Source organism: Metschnikowia bicuspidata, assembly GCF_001664035.1.
Source record: "Metschnikowia bicuspidata var. bicuspidata NRRL YB-4993 chromosome Unknown METBIscaffold_3, whole genome shotgun sequence".
NCBI lineage: Eukaryota > Fungi > Ascomycota > Pichiomycetes > Serinales > Metschnikowiaceae > Metschnikowia > Metschnikowia bicuspidata.
This window is the reverse complement of record NW_017387733.1, coordinates 2,211,162-2,237,074: the sequence shown is the minus strand read 5'-3', so window position 1 is coordinate 2,237,074 and position 25,913 is coordinate 2,211,162. Positions and strand designations below refer to the sequence as shown.

Here is a 25,913-nt window from a genome sequence, read left to right as displayed (position 1 = left end):
ACTGGTGCATCCACATTGGGCCATCTCGAGATTGGTCCCTCCACATTGGGCCATCTCGAGATTGGTCCCTCCACATCGGGTCATCGCGAGACTGGTGCATCCACATTGGGCCATCTCGAGATTGGTCCCTCCACATCGGGCAATCTCGAGACTGGTGCCTCCACATCGGGTCATCTCGAGTCTGGTGCCTCCACAATGAGGAATCTCGAGACCGGCCCCTCCACATCGGGCAACACGGCCTCGCGCAACATGCAAATGGCTGCGAAATCCGCCCGGCCTAATGCAGACGCGCCGCCCCAGTCCCCCGCCCGGCCCCCTCTCGCCAGCGCCGGCACACGCAACCACTTCGTGGCGTCGCTTCTCGAAAGCAAGCCCGCCCGCCGCCTGCCCCCGCCCGCCGGTCGCGGCGCCTCCGATATCGGCCCCGCGCCGCCCTCCCGCGACGCGTGCGCGTCCGGTGCGGAGCCCGCCGAGACGCCGGCGCCCTCCGCCCAGCCCCGCCAGCTCGTGCCCTCCACGCTCGTGGCCTGCGCCGGCTACGTGCACCGTGCCCTCCTTCCCTACCACACCCAGGGCGTGGTGGTGGGCTTTTTCGTGGTCGTGGCGGGGCTCTTCTACCAGAGCTCGAAGGCCGCCTGAGCGGTGCACGGGGGTTTCGGGCGTCTCCGGTGGTGCGATTTTCGCAGGGCCCGCGTCCGCTACGCCCCAACGCCCCATCTCACAAGTACGCTGGCACCAGTCTCTGAACTAGTTGCTGTCTCACTGGCGATTCCGCGCGCTTTCCGGTCGAACCCCCAGCTGCCCCTTTGTGCCCAGGCGCATTCTCCGCGAGAACCATCGCGCCTCCCGAGCCATGCTCTCGCGCTCCTTCCTCCCCCGCTCGCTCGTGCAGAAGAGGCCCTTTGTCTTGGGCACTCTTGCGACGCTCGTCGGCTCCGTGCTCTTCACCGAGAACAACCGGCTCGCGTCCAAAATGGAGCGGGGCGAACTCCACTACGAGAACCCCAACGTCGCGTTGAACAAGTCCAAGGGCGAGCCCGCCGGCAACAAGTACTTCCGGCGCAGGCTCCCCGACTACCCCGGCCACGTCCCGCTCTACAACATCGAGAAGCTCCTCATGTTCGCAGGCTCGGGCGTGGGCTCGTACTTCCACCCCGAAAGGAACGAGAACATCGTCGCGCTCGGCGAGTCCACCGCCATCAGACCCGTGTTGAAACGGCTCCAGAGGCAGATGCTCTCGGACCCGGTCGGCCGCGAAATCCTAAGGGAGCGCCCAAGAATCACAAGCACGTCGCTCGACTTGCTGCACTTGAGGTCGTTGCCCGACAACACGATCGGGAAGACGTACGTGAAATGGCTCGACCGCGAGGGCGTCTCGCCTGACACGAGGGTGGCCGTCAGATACATCGACGACGACGAGCTCGCGTACATCTACCAGAGGTACAGGGAATGCCACGACTTCTACCACACGATCACGGGTTTGCCCATTATTATAGAGGGCGAGATTGCCGTCAAGGTCTTGGAGTTCATGAACATGGGGATTCTTATGCCCGGCTTGGGTGCGCTTGCGGCGCCCTTCCGCCTCAAGAAGGCCCAGAGAGAAAGGCTCTACAACATCTACTATCCGTGGGCTTTCAAGAGCGGGCTCAACTCAAAGCCCCTCATCAACGTGTACTGGGAAAAACTACTCGAAAACGACATCGATGAGTTCCGCGAGAACATCGGCATCGAGCAGCCGCCCGACTTGCGGATGATGCGCAAGGATTACTTCGCCAAGTTGAAGGAGCAGAACAGAATCTGACCCGGAAGAACACCCGTGTTTCATTGGCGTCCTGTACATAGCCGCGTTGGGGGCCCTCGTCTCGCCTTGCAGGATCATGTATATGGGTGAGACATGAGCAACAATACCTCGCCCGGAGCAAACCGTTGTTTGCGCTTGAAACACCCCGGTGTCGGAGTTCTTGCCAATGTCCCAAATATTTTATCAATACTTCTTGAAGAAAGTACGTGCCTGTCGCGAAACACCAAGCGTAGAAACATACTAACATGCCAGACGAACCTCGACTCGGTGGTGAAGGTCGGGGACACCGAGGATCCGTACCACGAGCCCATTCCGGAAGATGAATTGCACTTCTATCAGCGCAAGGGCGCCACAAGAAAGAGGAAGCTTCCAGACATCATCCAGGGCGACGACTTGAAGGTGCTCAACTCGGTGAAACGGAAAGCGTACCGTTTGGACCTCCAATTGAGCCTCTGCGGGCTACGTCTTGGATGGGCAGGGATCATCGGGCTCCTCCCGGGCATCGGGGACATCATCGCCGCATCGTTGGCGCTCCAGCTCGTGCGGAAAGCGGAGAAAATAGAGGGCGGCCTCCCGGCCTTGTTGCGCCTGAGAATGATGGCCAACGTGGCGTTCGATTTCGGTATTGGGTTGATACCCATTGTGGGCGACTTGATCAACATTGCCTACAAGTGCAACCTGCGGAACTTCGTCATGCTAGAGAAGTATCTTGTTGAGAAGCACCACAAGAAAGGCGGAGCGGCCCAGGCGCGCCATGCCGAACATGGGGGAAACACAAACGGCTCCGGCCAAATCACGGGTGTTTATGGGGATCCCGCGCGAGCCGTGTGAGCCCATTCGGGGCATCATATGCGGGGGCTGTTCCAGGAAAAGCAACGACGAGCCGGGCCGTGCACGCACCGCCGTGTTGGGTCAAGGCTGTTCTTTCTTGGCATACTCGTGTTCTAAGGAGGCGAGCCGCGTCTTGAAGCCGTCCACAAACTGGCGCAACTGGCTCAACTTTAGGAATAGCATTTCAAGCTCCGCGCACTCTTTTAGGGTGCTGTCTGCGTCCGCAAGCTGGGCGTCCAACTGGAGCTGCTGGGCAAAGTAGTCGTTTTCAATGAGCTGTTTCTTGGACGCCACGGACGTGTTTGTGAGTTCCGCAAGGCCGAGGATATGGTCCTTGATCTTGAACATGAGATAGTCAAAGTCCACCGCGAGGTCTTTCAACAGGAGCGGATCGTCGTCCGGACTCGGGGATTGCGCCATTTCAGGCCGAACGGGAGGGCACGTGACGAGGGCAGACAAACGGCTGACAGCACGCCAGTATATTTCCTGTCAGATGGGCAGTTTGCGGGCGGCTCAGAAAGTTGAGAGGAGGTTAGTGGCACGGCGGGAGGTACCGATGTTTTAATTAGCTAGAGGTATTGATATTCTTCGCGGTGGTGTGTGCAGTGGACCATACGTATTTAAGATGGTAGATTATTTCGAGTGATACTGAACAGAGTAGGTAGTTTGTGGATTGAAAACACGGTTTTCTTGCATCGAAGGGAGCCTTATGTGAAGCATCGTTGGCAGATCTATCTAAGAATCGATGGTAGATCTATCTGAAGCATCGAAGGGAGCCTTATCTAAAGCATGGATGTGAGATGTATTACTTAAACATCACTTGAGAAGGAGGCCGCCATGCTGAATATGCTATGAGCCGAGATTTGAAGGAATTAGTTTGGATATATAGCGTCGCGCAACATGAAGCCATCTTTATTTGCTGGAAATACCATATTTAAATCAGGACTGATTGGTCGAGGGAGGCGGGTGTAAACTGCGGGCTTCGCTCGGGTATATACGCGAACTGGGACCAGAGGCTTTAATGGATTCGATGGTGTTGCTCAATAAAGAGTATTGGGACAACAATGGCATAAGCTGGACAAAATTCAAGGGGCCGTTTCTTCGTTGGCTGTGGAATCATATAAAAAAAGCACATGTAGCATTGCATCGCAAATTACATGGACATTGGCATCACAAAGTTATTGAAGGACAGCTCAACGTGACCCAGCTGTTTGCCCAGTAACTCATGATATGAGTCCGACAGCATCGGGGATATGAAAATATGGGAGATCAGATGCTGCTTCTGCAATTATACAATCACCGTTATGAAGATATGACAGCGAAATGTTTTAAGTCATTTGTAGTGCCAAAAGAAAGGTGGGATTTTCAAGGCGTATTTTCGAAAATTACCCCAGAAATGCGAACAGAGACTTTTTTTTTGGTAGATTCATCTGATTAAAGAGGCAAAATTATATAAATAATATATATGAAAACCCTTTAAACAGCTCCCAGCTACGTACCAAGGGTCTTAGCTCGGCCCGTCTCCTTCCATTAGTCACGGCCTGGACGGTCCTCATGGCCCGTATCTGTTTACATATTGGATATTACGTCATCGACTCCTAGGATAGGTCTCCTGTAGTAGTCGCTTCAACTCAGTTGGTTGTAGCGGACTTAAGGAGCCCACTTCCTGCGACTCGACACGCCTTCTAGTGTAGACCTTGAAGATCGTGGTGACAAACCAATTTAATTTGGTCAAGTTCTCCAATGAGTTGTCGGCTGGGGCCAACATTGAGTTCAAGCTCATGGGATTTTAGCTCTTGCCACCAGTATTTGGATGTTTCGCAGTTGTTGTAGATATGGCTTAGGGAGACTAATGAACTCAGGCAAGAATTAATGAAGCTATCACCAAGAGCCGGCACTGCAATACATAGGCGCCAATATGAAATTTCTTGAGTGATCAGTTTTTGTACGAATGGTTATCTACACCAATCGGACTATTTATTGCGATATGAATCTGAGTATGAAGGTACTATCCAGGTGCCAGTAAACATAGTAGCAACTAGTATATACCACCTCGAGTACATTAAGAATTGTGAATTCGAATTGTCTTGGTATATGAGACTTGTATTACTATCAAAAACTACATAAGCTTGTTAACTTTGAGTAAATACTTTCCCTCAAGACCTAGCTATGGAACTCAAGGCACACGTAGAATTTCGTGGAAACCTACACTTCACCAGATGAGAAAGGAGTAGCCGGAATTGGTAGCTGAAGACACCGTGACATGATATGAGTCTATTGTGCTGAATGAAATTGGGGTTTGTAAATGGACTCGACCAGAAGACATTGCGACGGAGATAGGAAACATTCAACCACCAGCATTTCATTCGGGCTCTGTTCTAAATCTCTTGTCAAATTGAAAGCGAAACAAGGTGAATGCGCAAGAGAATGGCTTCTAGTAAGCTTTTTGGCAAGGCGCTGTTCCAAGCATCTTGTTCTGAAAAGCCATACGTTTCTACACCAACCATTTCTACACCAACCATTTCTACACCAACCATTTCTACACCAACCATTTCTACACCAACCATTTCTTTCTACACCAGACGACCCTTCTGCAAACCATAACTTCTACAAATTCAGACCTTCTGCAGATCCATACCTCTCTGACCATAAATTTCTACCACCATACCTTTCTACCACTATGCCTTCCTGCAAACATACCGTTCCACCTGTTACACCTAGTCCTGCACGCAACACCAGACTCGGGCTTTTATTAATATGGCGATGAATTGCAAACAACTGCTCGGTCTGGGCTCCTTTTTTAGGTGCATTAATCTTAAAAGCCACACAAACAATATACATAAAACCTTTATACACCTCTCAGCTACGTATGTCGAAACTCAGCCCGCCCCTCCCGTTAGTCACGGCCTGGACAGTCCTCTTGGCCTGTATCTGTTTACGTATTGAATACTACGTCATTAATTCTTGGATGAGTCTTCCGTAGTAGCCGGTTCAACTTGGATGGTTGGAGCGGACTTCAGGAGCTCACATCCTGCGGCCTTCTTTTCCGAAAAGCCGGCCGCCTCCTTGTTCCCAGCCCAAGGTCCACGTCAAACACATGCTAATAAACAGAGTTGGCAAATCGTCGGGTTTCAAACGTGACTGACCGAATCGGTCGGCCAATCGGCAACGAACGCATTCTTGCCATACTAGGAAATTCTACCGGGGCTAGCTAAGGGACACAAAAAGGAATATTGACGAGCCCAAGCCCACCAGAAAGAAAGGGCCAGAAATCTTGGGACTTGAGAGGATGGCCCACCCATTTGACGCGGCCTCTTGAAACTGGCCCTTGAATGGGGCCTTGGGAATTGGCCTCAAAACCGCCCTCGAAAACCGTCCTCTCGAAAATCACCCTCAAAAATCACCCTCAAAAATTACCCTCAAAAATCACCCTGGAAAATGGTCTCAAAAATCACCCCTAAAAATGGCCCTTAAAATCCCCGTGTTTTGGGGATTTCCGGACGGTTCATGGACTCCATTCCCATCGGCCCTATAATATAGCCGAATTGCCCAAGGGCGCGGCCCCAGGCCGCGCGCACCCGTGCACCACGGCAAGCCGGCGCACCGATACCGCACCGATACACCAGCACCGTTCCAAGTCCCATAACCCCAGATAACCAAAATGACCAGCAGCTCCGGGTCGTACTCGCTTTCCAGCATCAACCCGAAGCTCTTGCGCAGAATATGTATGTGTTTTTTTTTTTGGAGATGGCCGGGTGCGGCCAGGCCCGCCTGCGGGGCGCCCAGACGGCGGCAAACAGATTATACGGCAGCCCAGGGATGGAATTATGGGATGCCGGCGGAGGTTGGAGAGGCCCAGGTCTTGGTTTTGGGTCTCCAGGTCTTTTTTGACTGTCCAGGCGTTTTTGGGCTGTCTCGCCTAATCTGGATCGTCCATCGGGAACCGGGATTGCCCGGCTTAGTCTGGATTGCCCGGCTTAGTCTGGATTGTCCAGCTTAATCTGGATTGCCAGGCGTAATCAGGATTTGCCGCTGTCCGGATCAATATGGATCGCCCGGCATAATCAGAATTGCCTGGCATAATCATGGTTCTCAACTTAATCAGGCATAATCATGATTGCGTGGAATAATCAGGATTGCCATGCTCAATCAGGATTGCCCAACAGAATCAGGATTGTCCAGCTCAATCAGGATTGCCCAGCGGAATCTGGTTTGTCCCGTATAATCTGGATTACCCCGGATAATCTGGATTTGCCGGTGTAATCTGGATTGCCCGGCTTAGTCTGGATTTGCCGGCATAATCAGGATTGTCCGGCTAAGTCTGGTTGCCCGGATAATCAAGATCGCCCGGCATTATCAGAATCGCCCGGCCTAATCAGGATACCCCCAATAACCAGGATTGCCCCGCTCAATCTGGATTGCCCGCAATTTTGCGCAGTCCAGGCGTCTCCCGCTCCTCGGCTCACCAGCGTGCTACTAACAGAACCAGACCGGGCATGCCGCCCCACCATGGAGGAGCCCAACCTCGCACTCAACTTGGAGATCTGCGACTACGTCAATGCCAAGCAGGGCTCGGCGCCGCGCGAAACGGCCATTGCCATCGTCAAGTTGATCAACCAGCGCGACCCGCAGACGTCGGAGTTGGCGCTCCATTTGTTGGACAACCTCGTCAAGAACTGCGGGTTCCCGTTCCAGTTGCAGATCTCGCGCAAGGAGTTCTTGAACGAGTTGGTCAAGAAGTTCCCCGAGCGGCCCACGTTGCGCTACAGCCGCGTGCAGCGCATGATCTTGGCGCACATCGAGGAGTGGTACCAGACCATCTGCAAGACGTCGCGCTATAAGGACGAGTTCGGGTACATCCGCGACATGCACCGGTTGTTGGCCAACAAGGGCTACGTGTTCCCGGAGGTCAAGGTGGAGGACGCGGCGGTGTTGAACCCCTCGGCCGCCATCCAGTCGCTCGAGGACATCCAGAAGGAAGAGGCCGTGGTGCACAGCGCCAAGTTGCAGGAGTTGATCCGCCGGGGCAAGCCGCAGGACCTCCAGGAGGCCAACCGCTTGATGAAGATCATGGCCGGCTTCCGGGACGACCACGTGCAGGAGAACCGCAAGCAGGTCGAGGACGACGTGGCGCGCTTGAGGCGCAAGGCCGACATCTTCGCGGACATGTTGGCGTCCATCGAGGCGTCCGGCGCGGCCATCGACGATTCCGCCGACACCGTGCACGAGTTGTACGGCGCGGTCAAGTCCGCGCAGCCCATCGTGGGCAAGATCATCGAGGAGGAGCACGACAACGACGCCTACGTGCACGACTTGCTCGCCTTGAACGACGCCATCAACCAACTGGTGGCGAAGTACCAGCGCATGCGCGGCCGTGCCGCCGACGCCGCGCCGCCCGCGGCCGACCTGAACTTGATTGATTTCGACGACGAGCCCCTCAGCGCCGACGCCTCGGGCAAGGACGAGCAGGGCTACCAGGACTTGTTGAGCGACTTGTCCAACTTGGCGTTCACGGACTCCGCGGCGCCGCTGAACCCGCTCGACTTGTTCGGCGCGGGCGGCTCCATCCAGCTCGGCGCGCCGCTCCACCAGCCGGTGCCCACGCCGGCGGGCCAGGGCGCGGGAGGCACGCCGGACTTGTTGGCCGGCCTCGCGTCGCCGTCGCCGCAGCTCCAGCTGAACTTGCCGGGGGCCCAGCTGAACGTGCCAGGGGCCCAGCCGAACGCCGCGGCCAACGGCTCGCAGTTGGATCCGTTTGGATTCAGCTTCCCCACCGCCACGCCGGCACAGGTGCACCAGGCGCCCGCCGGCACGGCCCGCCCCGCGGCCGTGGTGCACGAGACCGCCGGCGTCAAGTTGGAGGCCGCCACGCTCGCGGACTCGACGGCCACGCGCCACCACGGAGTGTTCTACGTGAGCAACAAGGCCGCCGTGCCCAAGACCAGCGTCAGGTTGATGGTGGCCGCTGCCAAGGGCTGCAGGTTGGACTTGCGCCCGCAGAGCGGCGACTCCGTGTACGCGTTCAGCGAGCGTGGCCTCTCGCAGGAGTATGTCGTGGAGAACCCCGCGGCCAAGCCGTTGCGGTTCAAGTGGAAGCTTGAGTACAAGGTTGGAGGGCAGGACGAGGCCGAGCAGGGCGTGGTGAGCTTGGAGCAGTGAGCGCCTGGCGCGGCGGGCCCCTGCCAGGCGTCTGATGTGACAGGACTTGTCTGACCGGTCGTCTGTGTTGTGGATGCCTACTGGATGTCTATGTACTGGGTGTCTGCTGGATGTGAATTGGATGTCTGATACACTGGACCCCTGATACTGGACCCCTGATACTGGACCCCTGATCCTGGACCTCTGAACTGGACCTCTGATCCTGGGCTTCTGATACAATGGACCTCTGGTTCACCAGACGTCAGATACACTGGGCGTCTCATGCCACCCGGACGGCTCATTCACCACACCAGTTTCGTGCTGGGCGCATCAGACGGACACCCGACGCACTCACTCCACACCCACCACGGCCTCACTCCCCACCCACTACGGACTCACACGGGACTCACTTTGCCCAGTCGCGCCCACAAACAGTATTTCCGCTTGACACTTTATTTCCAGAATAAATACAATCAACAAAACAGATCCTTGCCCAGCACGTAGAACCGCGTCCACGGCCGCCGTGCTACACCAAGAGCGTGTCCACAACAAACACCACGCCGTTCTCCGCCTGGCGGATCGACGCCACCGCCGCCTGCTTGTCGCCCACCGTAACCTGGTAGCTGTCCGGCCCCGCCAAACGCTCGATGGTCATTTCCTCGCCGCTGAGAAGCGTAATGGGCGCGTTTTCCGCCAGCTCCCGGTCGATCGGCCGCGACACGTGGGCCTCCACAAAGTGCCGGAGGTTGGCGCTGATCACCTGGTCGTCCGTGTCGTCGTCGCGGACTTCCTGCGGGAATTCCCACGGCTTCTTGCCTGTGGAGGCGGAAAACCTGGCGAACGCCTCGTCCGTGGGCGCCACAATCAACACAAACGAGCCGGCGTTCTCCATCTGGCTGGCCATCCTCGCGTCGTTTCGCAAGTAGCTCGAGAAAACCGAGATCTGCGGCACCTGGGGGAGCAAGCTTTGGAGCAAGGGTGCCGACATATGGAAAACGTCCTGCTCGTCGCGTTTGCGGGCCGCCGGATCTGCGTTTCCCGCCGCTTCTTCTTCATACACACCGCTGCCGCTGGCCGCCTTGAGCGCGTCGAGCGACACGATGTTTTTCGCCTCTCGCTTGTCGTTGTTCATGGCCGAAACAAGTGCGTCGAAATAGACAATGTTTTTGGCGAGGATGCACGACGCAAACGCCAACACGGCCAAGTTCACGAGTTTCATCGTTCGATTCGGAAGTATCTGCTATATCTAAGAGGTCTTGCGATATGGGGGACCTTTAGATCTGTACTAGGGATAAAGAGAGGAGTAGCCGCCGTCCTAATAATGTTGGGCAATCGTGCAGGCTTCAAGGGTGCGCCCCACGTGACGCGGGTCGTGCGCGCCCCGGCCCAGAATTGGCTGTTCGGACCGGGGTGGCTTTGGTCCTTTTGGGCGGTTTCAGACCAATTTGGGCGGTTTCAGACCAATTTGGGCGGTTTCGGACCGAGTTGGCATCTTTTGGTCCGCAGAGAGTATGTTAGTTTATTTTGCATGTGCTTCTTATGATGGCTCGAGTTCAGGGCTTGCTGGCTATTTTTGGGACGCGGGTCACGTGCGCATGTCGGTGCTTCTGCCTGAGACGACTGTTTTCAGCACCTCTGTGCTCCTGGGAAATTCGGATAAATATCCCAGTACTTTATACAATGACTACGGAGAGCTAACTTTTCTCCAGCTAGATTGATCGGGACCTGCAAACTCGCCGACGGTGTATGTAGTGCATACAGACACGCTGGTTTGGGTGCAAATTATGAGCGTGTGGAGAGAATGTTCTTCAATTGATGCGTCTCAGGGCTTATGAGAAGCACCGTGTTCTCATATAGCGACTGTTTCGTGAATGTAGATTGTTGGCGCCGGTTGCAAGCGGCATTGCCCAGTATTTGGCCTCTGTTTTGTTTGATCATGTTGCCTCTACTGTTCATGCTATTGTAGACATCGCTTGTGTTTTTCAGATGGCATACACCTATTGTGGCGGGGTGACGGATCCGGGAATTTATATTTACCCCTGAGATCTCAATCCAATGAGAGAGTATTTTTATTCTTGGGAGTTTGGGAAAATGATTGACGTTATTCTTGTAGCTCCCATCCAATGAATCACAAGTCATACCGGAATGCACAGGCGAGCTTTAAAAGAAGAACCATTGTTGGTTCATTCCGAGTTCATTCCTGGTTCATCATCAGTTCATTCCCACTTCATTCCTACTTCATTCCTACTTCATTCCTCATCCTAGTTCATTCCTACTTTATTCCTCATTCCTACTTCAGACCTACTTCTTTCTTCAGTCTATTTCGTTCCAAGTACCAGGAGGCGTTTCAAATCCCCAACAGAGTCGATAAGCGCACATCTAGCAGTATCAAATACGCCGCCTCAGCTTCGCTACAACAGAAAGACAAACATAGTATGTATTTTGGGTCCGGTGCTTTTGCAGAGCACTAACGGCGGCGTCCGCGGCCGCCTGATTTCAAAGAGTATTTCACTCGGAATCGAAGTGTAGTAAAAACGCGTGTAAAGAAGTGGTTAAATAATTAAGAGGCGTTGCCAACTACGCCAGAAAAGGCAATGTGTAGCTTAGAACAAGAGAGCACCGACACCAAGGAAAAACGAGGCGACGGAAACCAACTTCAAGCCGGCGGCTGGGGCAGCGCCAGAGCTCTTGGTGGACGAGGTGCTGGAGGAAGTGGACGTCGACGACGAGCCGGACGTTCCGGTGGAAGTGCTCTTGGTGGTGGTGGTCTTGGCAGAAGACGACGACACCGTGGAAGAAGCTCCCTCGCAGTAGAACTCGTCGCCCTCAATGTCTCCATCACTGTTCAACTCGGTGAACGCGTCACACGACAAGTCGCCGGTGGTGGTCAAGTTGAAACCGCCCGACACCTTGGTCAAGCTGGGGAAAGTACCGTTGTCGAAGTCGCCGTCGATGGTCACGGAGCCGCCGATGGTGGTCAAGTTGGGGAAGTAGGAGAACGAGCTCAACTCGTCGTTGTCCTCGATGCTGAGCGCACCGCCAATGGTCTTCAACACGGGGAAGTCAAACTCCTCCAAGTTGTCGTTGTCCTCGATGGAGAGCGAGTTGCCGATGGAAGTCAACACAGGGAACTCGAACGAGTCGAACGAGTTGGACTGCAACGCAAGGGAGCCGTTGACGGTGGTCAAGTTGGCCACGGAGAGCGACGCAATGCTCTGGAAAATCACGCTCTTGGCAGACGTCAACAGGTCCAAGTACACCTCGACCTTGTCGGAGTTGTAGTTGATGGTTAAGAGGGTGGTGACGGACTCCAAGCCGGAGTCGATCGTGGCAATGTCCGCGTTGTTGCTGACCTCGAACGTGGTCAACTCGTAGACATCAATACCGCTCAAGGACGTCAAGCCGGTGTTGGTGAACAAGATGTTCTCGGCCGAGGTGACACCCGTGGTCAAGCCGGTGGACTCCAACGCTGGCAACGCGTTGTAGGTCAACGTGCCGACGGTGGTCAATTGCGCCAAGTTGACGCTGGCCAAGATCGTGGCGTACGAGATCAGAAGCTCGCCCGAAACCAACTCCAAAGTGGGGGCGTTGAACGACGTGGCCTGCTGCGTGCCGTTAATGTTCAAGTCTCCGTAGATCCGCTCGACGCCGGTGAGATCGATGGCGCCAAACGCATCGCCAGAAATGTAAATGTCTCCCACGGCAGTGGCACATGCGGCCACCGAGGCAACCTGCGACAGGGCAGTTGCAGTGAAGTCCTTGAAGGAACACGACAGGGTCACAGAGGGCGTGGCTGTGGTCAATGTGGAGTCTGTTCTAGTTAGTAGGGAGCAGGGGGGAAGAATATGGACGGATCGGGCGATATGGCTGGAGGCGAGTGAATGTTCCAAGATGATTGGGGAGCGTTTCGGAAGAGTTTGCAGGGCGTTTCAGAGATATTTCAGAGACGGCTCGAGCGGGCCTCCGCGGCCCAGCTGAAACCCTGTTTGCGCACAAGCTCCGGCGCATATCCACGATAGTCACCATGTCGGATCTAGTACTGGATGATAGCAGAATCTTTGGCTGTTTGGCTGTTTGGCTGTTCCCGAATCAATCTGAAGCCAGTCGTGAGAAACATATGGGGTCTTCCGTGACTATTTAGTTTGCGGCTTCTGTCGGAAAGGATCCGGTGACGGATACACGTTCAGATACTATATGGTCCCACCGTGGTTCAGTCTCGCTTACTGAAATTCAATGAATCAACCTAGGTACCAGCGCCAAAAAAATATCGCCGTCGAGAAATATGAAAGGGCCGCTGGCGGATTAAAATTCGCCGGGAGTCTTGAAAAAACACATACTGTTAGCAGCAGCCAAGCCAAGAACGGCGGCAGCGGCAACCAAAGATTTGTATTGCATAGCGAATGGATGCAGATGTGAAGAAAACTATAACCGATTCCAAAAACCGGAGCCGCGAGTGCCGTGGTGAGGCGAATCAGCTATTTATAAAGTTTTGAAACAGTCCACGATGAAAAAAAATTAAAAAAAGAACCCCCGTCTGCACACTTCCTAGGGCTGGGCGCTCCGCCTTGTTGCAAATTGTATGGTCAGAATGTCGCACCGAGGGCAGCGGGATTGGCCTTTGCGCCATTCCGGTAGTGCACCCTGGTGAGCGTGCTGCACACTAGACTCGGCCCATGCGCACCGGGATTCAAAACACAACAAACTCGCAGCAGTTCGCCTTGCAAACCAGCCCTCTGTTGACAATACTAACTTCGCATTTCTTATATGATTGCTACACCTTATGGGCAAAACTTTTGTGAGGAAAGGAGGAATAGTAATATACCTCTTTAAGAACATGTGGGCTACTGCATTGTAGAAGAGTCAGGGGGAGCAGCCCGGGTAATTAGAAACCATCCGGCACCACCCAACTGGAACAAGGGCTCGCCTGACAAAAGCGATGCGGGACTGCAGGCCAAGTGCTTCGCATCACATCCAGCGGCCACTTAAAGGTCCACAAACGGAAATACAATGATTCGCGAGAATTCCGAGGGCTGATGCCCATGCACCCCTCCTATTGTGAAATGCTGGTGTAAATATCCACCTTTGCTTTCCATGCGAGTGGGACGGCACTACTCCTTCTATCCCACTCGCAGATTCGAGAAGCGTTTTGTAAGTCCAGGTCCACAGCAGGTTGTTTCGCAAAGCCTTATGGGAATTGATTGTTTTTGTTTTTGTTATTGATGGCTTATGCGGCATTTTTAGCCTACGCCCCGAAGTGCACCAATGCGACAAAACATCTCACCCATGTGAGAAGCAATTCGACAAAAAAAAATGCATATGTAATAAAGAGCCCAAAAATCTTACAACTTTTCTCTCTTGATCACAGTCCTCGTGGTATGGCTCAGTAGGGGTTTGTCGTATTTCGGCAACATTCAGATTTTTGGCCTGCACATCACCTGGCAATCTGCTTTCGATGAAGCGCATTTTTCCAAATTTAGAATTGCGCACCCCCGGAACCTCCCGAGACATTACCGACAGAACTTGCCCCTGGCCTCGGTTTTCCCGTATCTTCTGGTAACCACACGCGGATAGGGCGCCATAACTATACCAATGCGGTGTTGGTATGCAGTCCCGAGCATTCTGAGTATCTTAAACTCATACAAGATAAGAACTAAGACTCGGGCCAAGTATCTTTTATTTTATCCGTCCAGGGTATTCCAGCCCTAATACGCTTCTCGTCTTTCCTCCGAATCTCTTATTTTAATTTTTAACAGGGTTGTCTATCTGGACAATGGCGAATTTTTCAATGTGTGGATCTCCGATGGCGGGTTTCCTTCTGAGCTCTAGATATCTTTTGTTTCAGAATACATTTTTCAAACTTTACATTGTTCATTGAATCAATTAGAAAAATCTTTACAGTACGCTGCTCCGAGATATTCGAAACGCAAATATCGTCATATTGTCTGTTACCTCTCCAGGTTCCATGTGGCAAGCAGTAACCCATTCAATTGAAGACATAGTGCTTATGATTAAAAATATCAACCAAATCTAGCCCCACAAAAATAGAGAACCAAAATGACGACGTACACATGATTTGAGCGCCGTGTGAGGGAAAGTACACGCCATTAAGCGACGGCTTACTCGCCAGAAAAGTGAAATCACATGGTATCAAAGATGATTTGCGTGAGTTTTTAAAACCACAACCAACCAAGAAAGTTCTGTACTTCCGTGGATAACCCTGTCTATGTATTAAGCCTTTTTATGAGTCCAGGAGCCCCATCAACCAGGGCGAGGTCAAGCAAAACGGAGCTAAATCATCTTCGACTCTTAGCTACAAACTTACGAAATATTTCAGGCGCTTCAACAAACGATTCCTACAATTCTCGTGTGCTCTTGGGTCTCTCAATTCGCACAATGCATCAAATTAATATCAATTCGTTCAAGTAATAGCTTTCTTTGGAAGTTATACCTTCTCGGCGAACTCCTCCAACAAGTTGAAGTTACGCTGTTCCACAGAACCATTACCAGGCAATCTAGTAGAGCCCATCAAGAACAAGTCAACCTCTCTAGCACACTGTCTACCTTCCTGGATACCCCAGACAACCAAAGACTGTCCTCTTCTGCAGTCGCCTGCAGCGAACAAGTTGTCGTTGGCAGATACTCTGTATCCACTTGGGTCCGCGGTGGTGATCGTGCCTCTTCTAGTTTTCTCAACATCAAGTTTGTCGGTCTCTGGGCCAACAAAACCCATCGACAACAACACAACATCAGCAGCAAAGAACTCTTCAGAGCCTGGCACCTCGGCCATCTGCCAAGCACCAGAGTCGGAGCGCTTCCATTCGACTCTGACGGTCTTGATACCCTTCACGTTGCCCTCATCATCGCCAACGAATTCCTTGGACAAAATCGAGTATTCTCTTGGGTCCTTGCCGTAATGCGCCGCGACTTCAGTATGACCGTAGTCGACTCTGAAAATACGTGGCCATTGAGGCCAAGGGTTGTCCTTTGGTCTAACGTTTGGTGGTGTTGGCAACAACTCAAAGTTAGTGACAGATTTGGCACCGTGTCTTGTCGACGTACCCAAGCAGTCATTACCAGTGTCACCACCTCCAATAACAACCACGTTTTTACCGGCAATCGTCTCTCTAATCGCCTCCAAGTTGTTCTCCAACAAAGCCTTTGTGTTCGAGTGCAACAACTTCATGGCAAAGTCAATATTGTTAAAGTCACGGCCTGGAATCTTCAAGTCTCTTGGGATGGTTGAACCAACAGCGTAAACAACAGCATCGTGGGCAGATTTCAACTCCTCGATGGTGACATCCTCACCCACAGTTGTGCCGCACACAAAGTCAATTCCCTCGGCTTCCAACAAGTCCGTTCTTCTCTTGACGATGCGCTTGTCCAACTTCATGTTTGGAATACCGTACATCATCAATCCACCAGGTCTGTCAGATCTCTCGTAAACGGTGACCTTGTGCCCCGCCTTGTTCAACTGGTCAGCGGCAGACAAACCGGCTGGACCGGAACCAATGATAGCAACGCTCTTGCCGGTTCTGTGTTGAGGAGGGTTTGGCTTAATCCAGCCTTGCTCGAAGCCATGGTCGATAATGGCACATTCAACCGACTTAATGTTGACGGGGTCCTCATTAATACCCAATACACACGCACCGTTGCAGGGAGCTGGACAGATTCTGCCGGTGAACTCTGGGAAGTTATTGGTCATCATCAATCTTTGCAAGGCATCGTACCACTTGTCCTTGAACACCAACTCATTCCATTTTGGAATAATGTTGGAAATAGGACACCCGGTATCAGAGGTACAGAAAGGTACACCACAGTCCATGCATCTAGCGGTCTCGTACTTCAACTCTTCCTTGGTCAATCTCGACGTCATCTCGTTCCAGTCAACAGCTCTCTCCTTGGCTGGGCGGTACTTTTCATTTCTTCTCTTGTACTTCATGAATCCCTTAACTCTGTCCACTTGGGCAACGGCCTTTTTCTCGAGTTCGAGGTCCTGAATGGTGTCCTCTAAGTCCAAAACCTTTGGCTCCTTCTTAGCAGCATGGGTGTGAGCGTGTCCCCTTTTAATCTTGGAGGCCTCGCCATTAGTTGCATCGCTTTCAGGGTCTTCTTTGATAGACTTCAAGAAATTATTGAGCTCGTTGTTCTTGGCGTCCAACTCCTTTTGCTTCTCCTTCTCGAGAACCTTCTTGTAGTCATTAGGCAAGACCTTGACAAATCTTGGCAAGATTCTGTTGAAGTCATTCAAAATGTTGTCTGACACCTCGGACCCAGTATAGTGACGATGGTCCTCGATAAGGCCTCTCAAGAATGCAATTTCAGAAGGCTCGGTAACGCTGGACAACTCAACAGTTTGCTGGTTGACTTTCTGGAAGAAATCTTGTGCCATGTCCAAAACATAAGCAATACCACCACACATACCTGCGGCAAAGTTCCGTCCAGTGCTACCCAAGACCACAACTCTACCACCAGACATGTACTCACATCCGTGATCACCAGTACCTTCGGTTACAATGGTGGCACCAGAGTTTCTGACCGCAAATCTTTCTGCGGCAATACCTCTGATAAAAGCACTTCCTGAGGTAGCTCCGAAGAAGGCAGTGTTTCCGGCAATGATTTGATCCTCAGCCTTGAATGTTGAGGCTCTTGGTGGGTAGACAATAATTCTTCCTCCGGACAATCCCTTTCCAATGTAGTCATTGGCATCACCCTCTAATTCTAAGGTAATACCTGATGCCAAAAAGGCACCAAAAGACTGACCAGCTGATCCTTTTGCATTAACGTGAATGGTATCATGTGGCAAACCTTGTTCACCGAAAATCTTCGAAACTCTGTAGGACAACGTCGTACCCAAAGAACGGTCGGTATTGACAACATCACAGTCGATGGTCACAGGCAATCCCTTAGACAACGTCAACTCAGACTCATCGATCAACTTGTTGTCAAGGCGTACATGCAAACGATGGTCTTGTTTTCTGACACAGTGGGTAGCAACACCCGGTCTAATGGTATGAGCAGGAGTCAAAATGGGGGACAAGTCAATGTTGGCGTTCTTGGTGTTTCTCAAGTCGTCTCTAACTCTCAATACCTCGGTCTTACCGATCATTTCGTTGATGGTACGGAAACCCAATTTAGCCATGTACTGTCTCAACTCGTTGGCAATGTAGTAGAAAAAGTTGATGACATGCTCTGGCGTACCTTGGAACTTTTTTCTGAGCTCTGGGTCTTGAGTGGCAATACCAACTGGACAGGTGTTAAGGTGACACTTCTTCATCATGATACAGCCCATGGCAATCAATGGAGTAGTGGCAAAACCCCACTCCTCGGCACCAAGCAAACATGCAATAGCCACATCACGACCAGTACGAATCTGGCCATCAGTTTGCAAAATGACTCTACCTCTCAAGTCATTCAAAACCAATGTTTGATGAGACTCAGCAAGACCCAATTCCCAGGGCAAACCAGCGTACTTGATGGATGTCCATTTGGCGGCACCGGTTCCACCGTCACCTCCGGAAACCAAAATGTTCTCCGAACCAGCCTTGGCAACACCAGCAGCAACAATTCCTACACCAACTTCGGAAACCAATTTCACCGAGGTTCTGGCTCTGGGGTTTGAGCATTTCAAGTCATACAACAACTGCTTCAAGTCCTCGATGGAGTAAATGTCGTGATGGGGAGGAGGAGAAATCAAACCCACGCCTGGAGTGGAATGTCTGGTCTTACCAATAGACTCAGACACCTTATGGCCGGGCAATTCACCACCTTCACCAGGCTTTGCACCTTGCGCCATCTTAATTTGCAATTCGTCGGCATCGGCCAAGTAGTACGAGGTAACACCAAATCTACCAGAGGCAATCTGCTTGATGGCAGAACGCATGGTGTCACCATTGGCATTGACTTGAGATCTCGCAGAATCCTCACCGCCTTCACCGGTGTTGGACTTACCGCCAAGCCTGTTCATTGCCACAGCAAGGGTAGAGTGCGACTCCATGGAAATAGACCCGTAAGACATAGCACCAGTGAAGAATCTTCTCACAATTTCAGTCCATGGCTCAACCTGGTCGATAGGAACAGAGGTTGTGTTTTCGTAGTCAAAGTCCAACAAACCTCTCAAAGTACAGTTCTTGATTGCCTCGTACTCCTTCTTGGAGTAGGCCTCATAAGACTTCTCGTTCTTGTTTCTGACAGCGTCCTGGATAGAGGCAATGGCAGCAGGGTCGTTGACCTTTTTCTCTCCGCCATCTCTCCAGTGGTATTCACCAGTCTCGGGCAAAGCTACCGGCTTGATCGTCTCTCTTGTTGGGTAGCCGGCCTCGTGCAACGAAAACGCGTCCTGGGCAATGTACTCGAAAGTTATACCCTTGATTCTGGAGGCTGTTCCCACGAAACAACGGTCAATGACGGAGTTATCGATACCCAAGGCCTCGAAGATCTGAGCACCTTTGTAGGAGGCCAAAGTGGAGATACCCATCTTCGACATGACCTTCAAGATTCCAGCGTCAACAGCCTCCTTGTAGTTGCTGAACATCTTCTCGTTGGAGAAATCCACCTTCAACAAGCCCTCGTCTCTCATCTTACACAAGGTCTCGATGGCCAAGTAAGGGTTGACACCGTCCGCGCCGTAGCCGACCAAGCAGCAAACATGGTGCACCTCTCTGGCCTCGGCGGTTTCAATCAAAATGGCGACCTTAGACCGCTGCTTCTGTCTCACCAAGTGGTGGTGGACAGCACCAGTAGCAATCAACACCGAAATGGGCACTCTGTCGAAACTGGTGGCACGGTCGGTCAAGACGATGATCTTCTTGTCGTCAGCGATGGCATTCGAAGCATCCTGGCAGACCTCTTCGATCTTATTGATGTAGCCTTGGATTCCTTCGGCGCGGCTGAAAGTGATGTCGATATTGGCCACGGCCCACGAGGGGTAGACGGTCTCGATGTTTCTGATGGCTTTAAGCTCGTTGTTGGAGAGAACAGGCGACTTCAACAACAACCTGTTGCACTGGTTGGGCTTCATTTCCAACAAGTTGCCCTGGGGCCCGACGTAACACTCCAAAGACATGACGATCTCCTCTCTGATTGGGTCGATCGGAGGATTGGTGACCTGGGCGAACAACTGGCGGAAATACTCGTACAACAAGCGCGGCTGCTCGGAGATGCACGCCAACGCAGTGTCGTTACCCATGGACCCAAGGGCCTCCTTGGCCTCGGCCATGGGCGCCAAGATCGTGTTCATTTGCTCGTGCGAGTAGCCGAAAGCCAACATTCTGGGGTCGGTCTGCACAGTGTGCGTCTTGTCATACACGGGCGACGAGATGTCGACGTCCCGGGCGGCCAACTTGGAGCACAAGTCGTCCAAGGTGATTCCGCTGGCGGAGACCCAGGACTTGAAGTCGAAGCGGGAGGCCACGGTGCTCTTCAACTCGCGGTCGTCCACGATGCGGCCCTCCTTGGTGTCAACCAACAACATCCTGCCCGGCTGCAAGCGGCCCTTCTGCAAGACCGTGGCCGGGTCGACGTCAATGACACCGACCTCGGACGCACAGATGATGATGTCGTCGTTGGTCACGTAGTACCGGCAGGGCCGTAAGCCGTTTCTGTCCAAGTTGGCGCCGCAGTAGCGGTCGTCGGCAAAGGTGAACAAGGCAGGCCCGTCCCAGGGCTCCATCAAGCACGCGGCCCACTCGTAGAAGGCCTTTTTCTTCATGTCGATATTCTTGTCGTTCTGCCACGCCTCCGGGATCATCATCATCACGGCCTCGGGCAAGGACAACACGCCGTTGATGACCAACAACTCCAACACGTTGTCGAACGCCGCGGAGTCCGAGCCGCCCTCCTCGATGATCGGGTACAACTTCTCCAACTCGTCGCCAAAGAGCTCGGACTTCATCACGCCCTCCTTGGCGCGCATCCAGTTCTTGTTGCCGCGCAACGTGTTGATCTCACCGTTGTGGGCCACGATCCGCAACGGCTGCGCACGGTCCCACGAGGGGAACGTGTTGGTCGAGAACCGCGAGTGCACGAGCGCAAAGTGCGCCTCGTACTCGGAGTTGAGCAAGTCGTAGTAGTACGCGTACACCTGGTTGGGCGCCAACTGGCCCTTGTACACGATGGTCTTGGTGGACAACGAGCAGATGTAGAACCAGTTGTGCAAGCCGATCGTGTGCGACGACTGCTTGCGCAAAATAAACAAGTTTTTCTCGAAGTTCTGGCGGTGGCACGCGTCGAACTCGTCTTGTGGCACGTCGCGCCCGTAGGTCTCGGCAAGCACGATGGCCGGCTGCAAAATCATGGGCTCCCGCGACAAGGACGCCGGGCCCAAAATGCTGGAGTCGTGTGGCACGGCTCTCCAGCCCAAGACCTTCAAGCCTAAGGACGCGGCAATGGACTCGAAGGTCTGGCGCGATTTCTCGAACACCAGGTCGTCCTTTTTGAAGAACACGTTTCCGGTTCCGTACTGCCCAAGCGGAGGCAACGCCACGTTGCAGTGGTACAGGAACTCGCGGACCAAGAACTTGTGGGGCAACGACAGCAACAAGCCTGCGCCGTCGCCATCCTTGGGGTTCAACTCGCCGCCTCGGTGGGTCATGTTGCAGAGCAAATCCTTGGCGTCCGACACGATTTTGTGGGACACCTGGCCCTTCAAGTGGCAGGCGAAACCGACGCCGCAGGCGTCTTTTTCGTACTCGGGATTGTACAATCCCTTGGCCACGGGCAACGCCGAGGCCCACGATGTGTTTTGGGGCACCTCGTCATAGTCGTACACGTTGGTTTCAAAGCCCTCTTGGGGGATGTAGGAAGCCATCAGCTGCTGGGAAGGAATGTTAGTATCGAGGGGGTACGAGCCAGCGACGAAAGGAGCCAGTCGAAAAACCAGTTCAGAGGCTGCTGGGAGAGACTGCTGGGAGTAAGCGCTGTAAGAAACTGCTGGGGGGAGCCGCCAAAAAAACCGGTCAAAAGCAGGGGAAGCAACAGCAAAAAATCAGCCGACAAACAGCCAAAACAGTGGCAGAAACAGCAATGAAAAAGAGCGTGAGTCACGGCACGCTGTGAGGCTTTCTGAGAGGCGTTTTTGGGGTCAACTCGGAGAAAACCAAATGGGGCAAAAAAAAATTAGCCGCCGGCATAGAAGTTGAGGCCTGGGCAGAAAGTATTCGTTTTCGCCGCGGCAGCAGGTGGAGGGGCGTTTTCTATACGTACATTGTGCGGGGTCTTCTTGCTAGGGTCGCTGTGGCAGAAATATCCACGTGGGGGAATAAGGAGAGTTTAGTAGTAAGGGGCGTTTGCCAGGGGGGCTGCTGAAGGGTCTCGCAAAAACAACCCAGTGTTCGTAGTCACACGTGAAAAGCGAGGAGTGTGGATTATTGGAGCAAGAAGAGGAAAAGAAAAAGTGGTGGGGAGGTGAAAATTCCGCCGCGGTCGCCAGGCCCGGTCTTATTATGGGAGCCGGAGTTTAGGCACACTACGGCCCACTAGGCTTTCGCCGACTTTCTCGGCACTGTGGACTGGACCGTTTTCCCTCTTCAGCCCCATGTCAGATAACCCTGTGCGGACTGCACTCAGCGGCGTGCGACGCCGGAACCGGCCAATGACGGCGCCTTGGAAGGTAAGAAAGTCGCGCTGCCTCGGAACTGGGGCTATGTGCACACCCTTGCAGCAGCACCTGCAGGTGCGTTGAGACGACCACGAGGGGTCGTCTCACGGGTTTTCCCGAACACACCCGTGCCTCCCAGACCCCGCCGCTTATCGGGCGCGCGGAGTGGTTCCAGTCTGGCTATCGGGCGGGGCGGCCCTGCGCAATATCGCAATCCACACAGCTTGATTGGCCGATAACATTGTCCCAGCTATAACCGGAGATAAGGCCCTGCCGATACAAATGCAATTTCCGTCGGTGCCCTGACATTTTTCTACGACATGGCCTGTTGCATAGCAGGGCTCAACTGCCAAGATGGACTAAGCTAGCCGGATAGAGGCACCTTCTCTCGGATGGGTTTTTTCTGTTCCTAGGATCTTGACTCTTCCCCGGAAGTTTTTCCCCTTTTGGGATGCTGGTTCCCCCTGGCCTAGTCCTGTGAGGGTCTCTACTTTCTGAAGGAAGGGTGTTTTCAGGAGTCCTGACTGGGTAGCTCTTGAATAGACGGTGGGAATCTCCCGGAATATTTCGGATCTGCAAAATGACATGCCTATGCTGAGCACACTCTGAATACCCAACACATCTCTGTTAGTTTTCCGTTCGATATCGTAGTTTTCTGCAGTCTTTATTTTTTATCAGCCACCACGTCCAAGACTTCACGGTCCGTGTTCTGAGTCCCTGAATTTTCCGTACTTTTGATGTTTCAAAGCTAGCAAAAGAGTTTTTCCAGCCCTTTGTGGACTTCTCTGAGCTCGAGAGAAACAAAAACTTATGATTTTGTCAAGAGGTCCAGAAAACGCAAGGCACTTTTTGTATTAATAGTGAACTGCTTTTTGTTTAAACGTAATGCGTCTGGGTTCGAGTTTATATAGCGTTGTTGAGCTACCTTCAGACTTGTGATCATACCAGGCATTGACAGCACGTATACAATTGTGGTCCAAGTACATTCAATTGGATGAGTCGTATTTTTGGAAATAATTGGTTCATTCGACGCACCATGTCTCTTGATATGCTTACAGGGATGTAGAACGGTACCAATGATAAAACGTTGGACTTGCCTTGCCTCATGGAGGGTATGGTTGTATAAGCTTTGTCTGCGGGAATGAAATTCGTAGGAGCCTCCAGACACGCGACGCTTTGCTGAGTCTGGCTGGCTGATGGATCCTGCAAATTTCGGCTCTCTCTTTGCAAGCAGTGGTGGAAAAAAAAACACTATAAAATTCATGGTAGAACAGAGGCCCGGAACCACTTCTTACTCGTTGCCCTAGGAGCCAGGACCTGCGATCAGCGTCGCCCTCGTTCCTCGTGTTCAAGAAAGACACAACAAGCATATTGCGGAAAATGATCACCTCCGGCGCCGCTGGTGAATTCCAGACGCAATACCACCTCAAAAGAATCACGTATATATATCGAACTGGCCAATCATGCGATCTGGAGCTAGACAGACGGACTGGCCAAGACAAACGCATCCGCCGCTACAGCCGCTTTGGACGCTTTTAGTTTTGAAAAGACGCTGATAGGACCGTCACGTGAGAGCCAAAAAAAGTGGTATTTCGAGAGACCGAATTCTTGTCTGTTGCAGCCGTAGTGAGCCTCGCGCGCTAATTTGTCGTGGACACCTTTAGTTCTCATGGCCTCCAATACAAACGGAGGACAACCCTAAGTTCAGGTTCCACGTTTGGAAGCCGTGCTTCATGAGTGTCCCCGAAATCAGAAAAGTAAAAATAAAATGCCTTCCCATTCCCGGCCGGGTGGAAACCCACAGTTTGAGCAAAGGTCGCCCGTATAAGATCCAACTGATCTTCGCAGCTTCCGAGGACATGCATTTCATCAGCACACTAATCGCAACACACAAATCCTACCAAGCAGAAAAAAACAGGGCCGCATACCCAGACCATCCACCCCTACCCAGACCATTCCACCTATCCAGACCGGCCCTACCCAGCCCAGCCCCCTCCCCGCCGGCCCTACCCAGCCGGCCCATCACGTCACGTGACCCCGGCAACACGTGACCCCGGCATCTCATCTCCGTCTGCTCGCCCAACGCCAAAACCCACGTTTTGCTCCCCACATAACACACCCCCACGCCATGTCAGCATCCAACCAGGCGGTGTTCCCCCCAGAAGTGCTTGCCAGAATCACACCGGACGTGTCGCTCGAGCGGCACCTCGCGCTCGGCCTCTGCCCCAGCTTGCGCCAGTACGACGAGTTCCGCGAGCTCTCGGCCAATCTCGGGGCGCTCACAGACTTGGGCACAAACTCGCTCGTGGGTCTGGCGACCGTCAAGAACGGCGACACGCACGTGTTCTGCGGCATCACGCTCGGGCTCGCGGAAACCAACGACACAGACGGCTTTTTGGGCGCGGCGCAGCCGGACATGGCCCACGGCCATTTTGCGTCCGTCTACCCCGTGGTGGAAATCGCCCGTGGCCGCACGGGCGCCCCCACGGACGAGGAGATGGTCCTCCTGCAGCGCTTGCACAGCCACGTGCTCCACCTGCACGTGCTCCCGGCCTCGCTGCTTGTGGCTGTGCCGGGGTACCAGCTCACCAACGAGGCCTCCGGCGAGTCCTACGTGGCGTACCCGGACGACTCGCAAATGGCCGCGGACGACTTGCGCCACTTGAGCGCCACCATCAACGTCACCAAGAAGAAGTACACGTACGTGTTGTACGCGCACGCCAAGGTGTTTTCCCGCGTGGGGCCGTTGTTCGACGCGGTGCACTATGCGTTGATGGCCGCGTTGCAAAACACCGTGCTCCCGCGCGTGTTCTTGGCCGACCTGGGCATCGACCCCAACGTGCGTGTGCCGGTGCGGTCGCGGGGCAACTTCGGCCACTTGTCGCAGGGCTCGGGCCGTTTTTGTTGGGACGGCGACGCGGCGTTGGCCTCGCCTTTGCGGCTCGACGCGGCCCGCGTGGGCGTGTCGCTGTCCTTTGGGCTTGTGGCGGTGGGCACGGCGACGGGGCCGCAGCACGTGCTTTTGGCGGACTTGGAGGGCGAGGCCGAGGAGGCGTGTGCCGAGTCGCGCATCACCGTGGTGCGCAACGCCGCCATGATCAGCCATTTGCACGTGTCGGGGGGCGGGGCCAGCGTGACTTTGGAGACGCTCCGGGCGGCGCTGCGCATGGCGAGGAGCAGGGCGACCGCGGTGGCGTCTGGGAACTGAAAGTGGGGATGAGGGATGGTGCTGGCAACATTGAATGGTGCTGCTGGAGGGTGCTGTCATCGGTTGCTGATACTGGCTTAAGCTGATTAATTGGCTCTTATCGGTTGCATTGTCTGACACTGGCTAACATTGATTAATTGGCTGTCATCGGTTGGCATTTTCTGATACTGGCTAACATTGGTTAATTGGCTTTCATCGGTTGCATTTTCTGATACTGGCTAAAGCTGATTAATTGGCTTTCATCGGTTGCATTGTCTGATACTGGCTAACATTGATTAATTGGCTGTCATCGGTTGCTGATACTGGCTAACATTGATTAATTGGCTTTCATCGGTTGCATT

At 53.3% G+C, this 25,913-nt stretch overlaps 8 protein-coding genes across 8 annotated transcripts in view; 4 read left to right on the top strand and 4 right to left on the bottom strand.

Annotated features, from left to right (window-relative positions):
- COQ4 (ubiquinone biosynthesis protein) overlaps positions 1-1,801 on the top strand; it is a gene marked incomplete at both ends in the record, with an annotated part of 3,913 nt that extends 2,112 nt beyond the window's left edge. The window contains 2 exons of the mRNA XM_018854171.1: positions 61-582; positions 752-1,801. Of these exons, the coding sequence (XP_018712135.1) occupies positions 61-582; positions 752-1,801 (1,572 nt within the window). The remainder of the gene's footprint in view (positions 1-60; positions 583-751) is intronic.
- A 166-nt stretch (positions 1,802-1,967) lies between these two features.
- On the top strand, positions 1,968-2,524 carry METBIDRAFT_27443 (uncharacterized protein; the record flags this gene model as incomplete). The annotated part of the gene is made up of 2 exons (XM_018855336.1): positions 1,968-2,003; positions 2,054-2,524. Coding segments are annotated over 2 exons (507 nt in total), but the record flags the coding sequence as incomplete, so codon positions are not given.
- A 198-nt stretch (positions 2,525-2,722) lies between these two features.
- On the bottom strand, positions 2,723-3,031 carry METBIDRAFT_27524 (uncharacterized protein; the record flags this gene model as incomplete). The annotated part of the gene is made up of 1 exon (XM_018855337.1): positions 2,723-3,031. A coding segment is annotated over one exon (309 nt), but the record flags the coding sequence as incomplete, so codon positions are not given.
- Positions 3,032-6,293: 3,262 nt separating this feature from the next.
- Positions 6,294-8,791, top strand: GGA2 (phosphatidylinositol 4-phosphate-binding protein; the record flags this gene model as incomplete). Its single annotated transcript, XM_018858894.1, has 2 exons — positions 6,294-6,357; positions 7,122-8,791. The coding sequence occupies 2 exons, from the start codon at positions 6,294-6,296 to the stop codon at positions 8,789-8,791; spliced, it is 1,734 nt and encodes a 577-aa protein (XP_018712132.1).
- A 505-nt stretch (positions 8,792-9,296) lies between these two features.
- On the bottom strand, positions 9,297-9,989 carry METBIDRAFT_12108 (uncharacterized protein; the record flags this gene model as incomplete). The annotated part of the gene is made up of 1 exon (XM_018854170.1): positions 9,297-9,989. One exon carries the CDS (start codon positions 9,987-9,989, stop codon positions 9,297-9,299), a length of 693 nt encoding a protein of 230 aa, XP_018712131.1.
- Positions 9,990-11,373: 1,384 nt separating this feature from the next.
- ECM33 (Ecm33p) lies at positions 11,374-13,165 on the bottom strand (the record flags this gene model as incomplete). Its single annotated transcript, XM_018857325.1, has 2 exons — positions 11,374-12,586; positions 13,104-13,165. The coding sequence occupies 2 exons, from the start codon at positions 13,163-13,165 to the stop codon at positions 11,374-11,376; spliced, it is 1,275 nt and encodes a 424-aa protein (XP_018712130.1).
- A 2,047-nt stretch (positions 13,166-15,212) lies between these two features.
- On the bottom strand, positions 15,213-21,575 carry GLT1 (glutamate synthase (NADH); the record flags this gene model as incomplete). The annotated part of the gene is made up of 1 exon (XM_018857340.1): positions 15,213-21,575. One exon carries the CDS (start codon positions 21,573-21,575, stop codon positions 15,213-15,215), a length of 6,363 nt encoding a protein of 2,120 aa, XP_018712129.1.
- A 2,368-nt stretch (positions 21,576-23,943) lies between these two features.
- On the top strand, positions 23,944-24,455 carry METBIDRAFT_188857 (uncharacterized protein). The gene has a single exon (XM_018854823.1). The coding sequence runs from the start codon at positions 24,098-24,100 to the stop codon at positions 24,413-24,415; it is 318 nt and encodes a 105-aa protein (XP_018712128.1). The 5' UTR covers positions 23,944-24,097; the 3' UTR covers positions 24,416-24,455.
- The last annotated feature ends 1,458 nt before the right edge of the window (positions 24,456-25,913 follow it).

What these genes read in the sequence shown, in the direction of transcription:
- METBIDRAFT_188857 (XM_018854823.1), top strand. Translation starts at nt 24,098, where the DNA reads ATGAGTGTCCCCGAAATCAGAAAAGTAAAAATAAAATGCCTTCCCATT.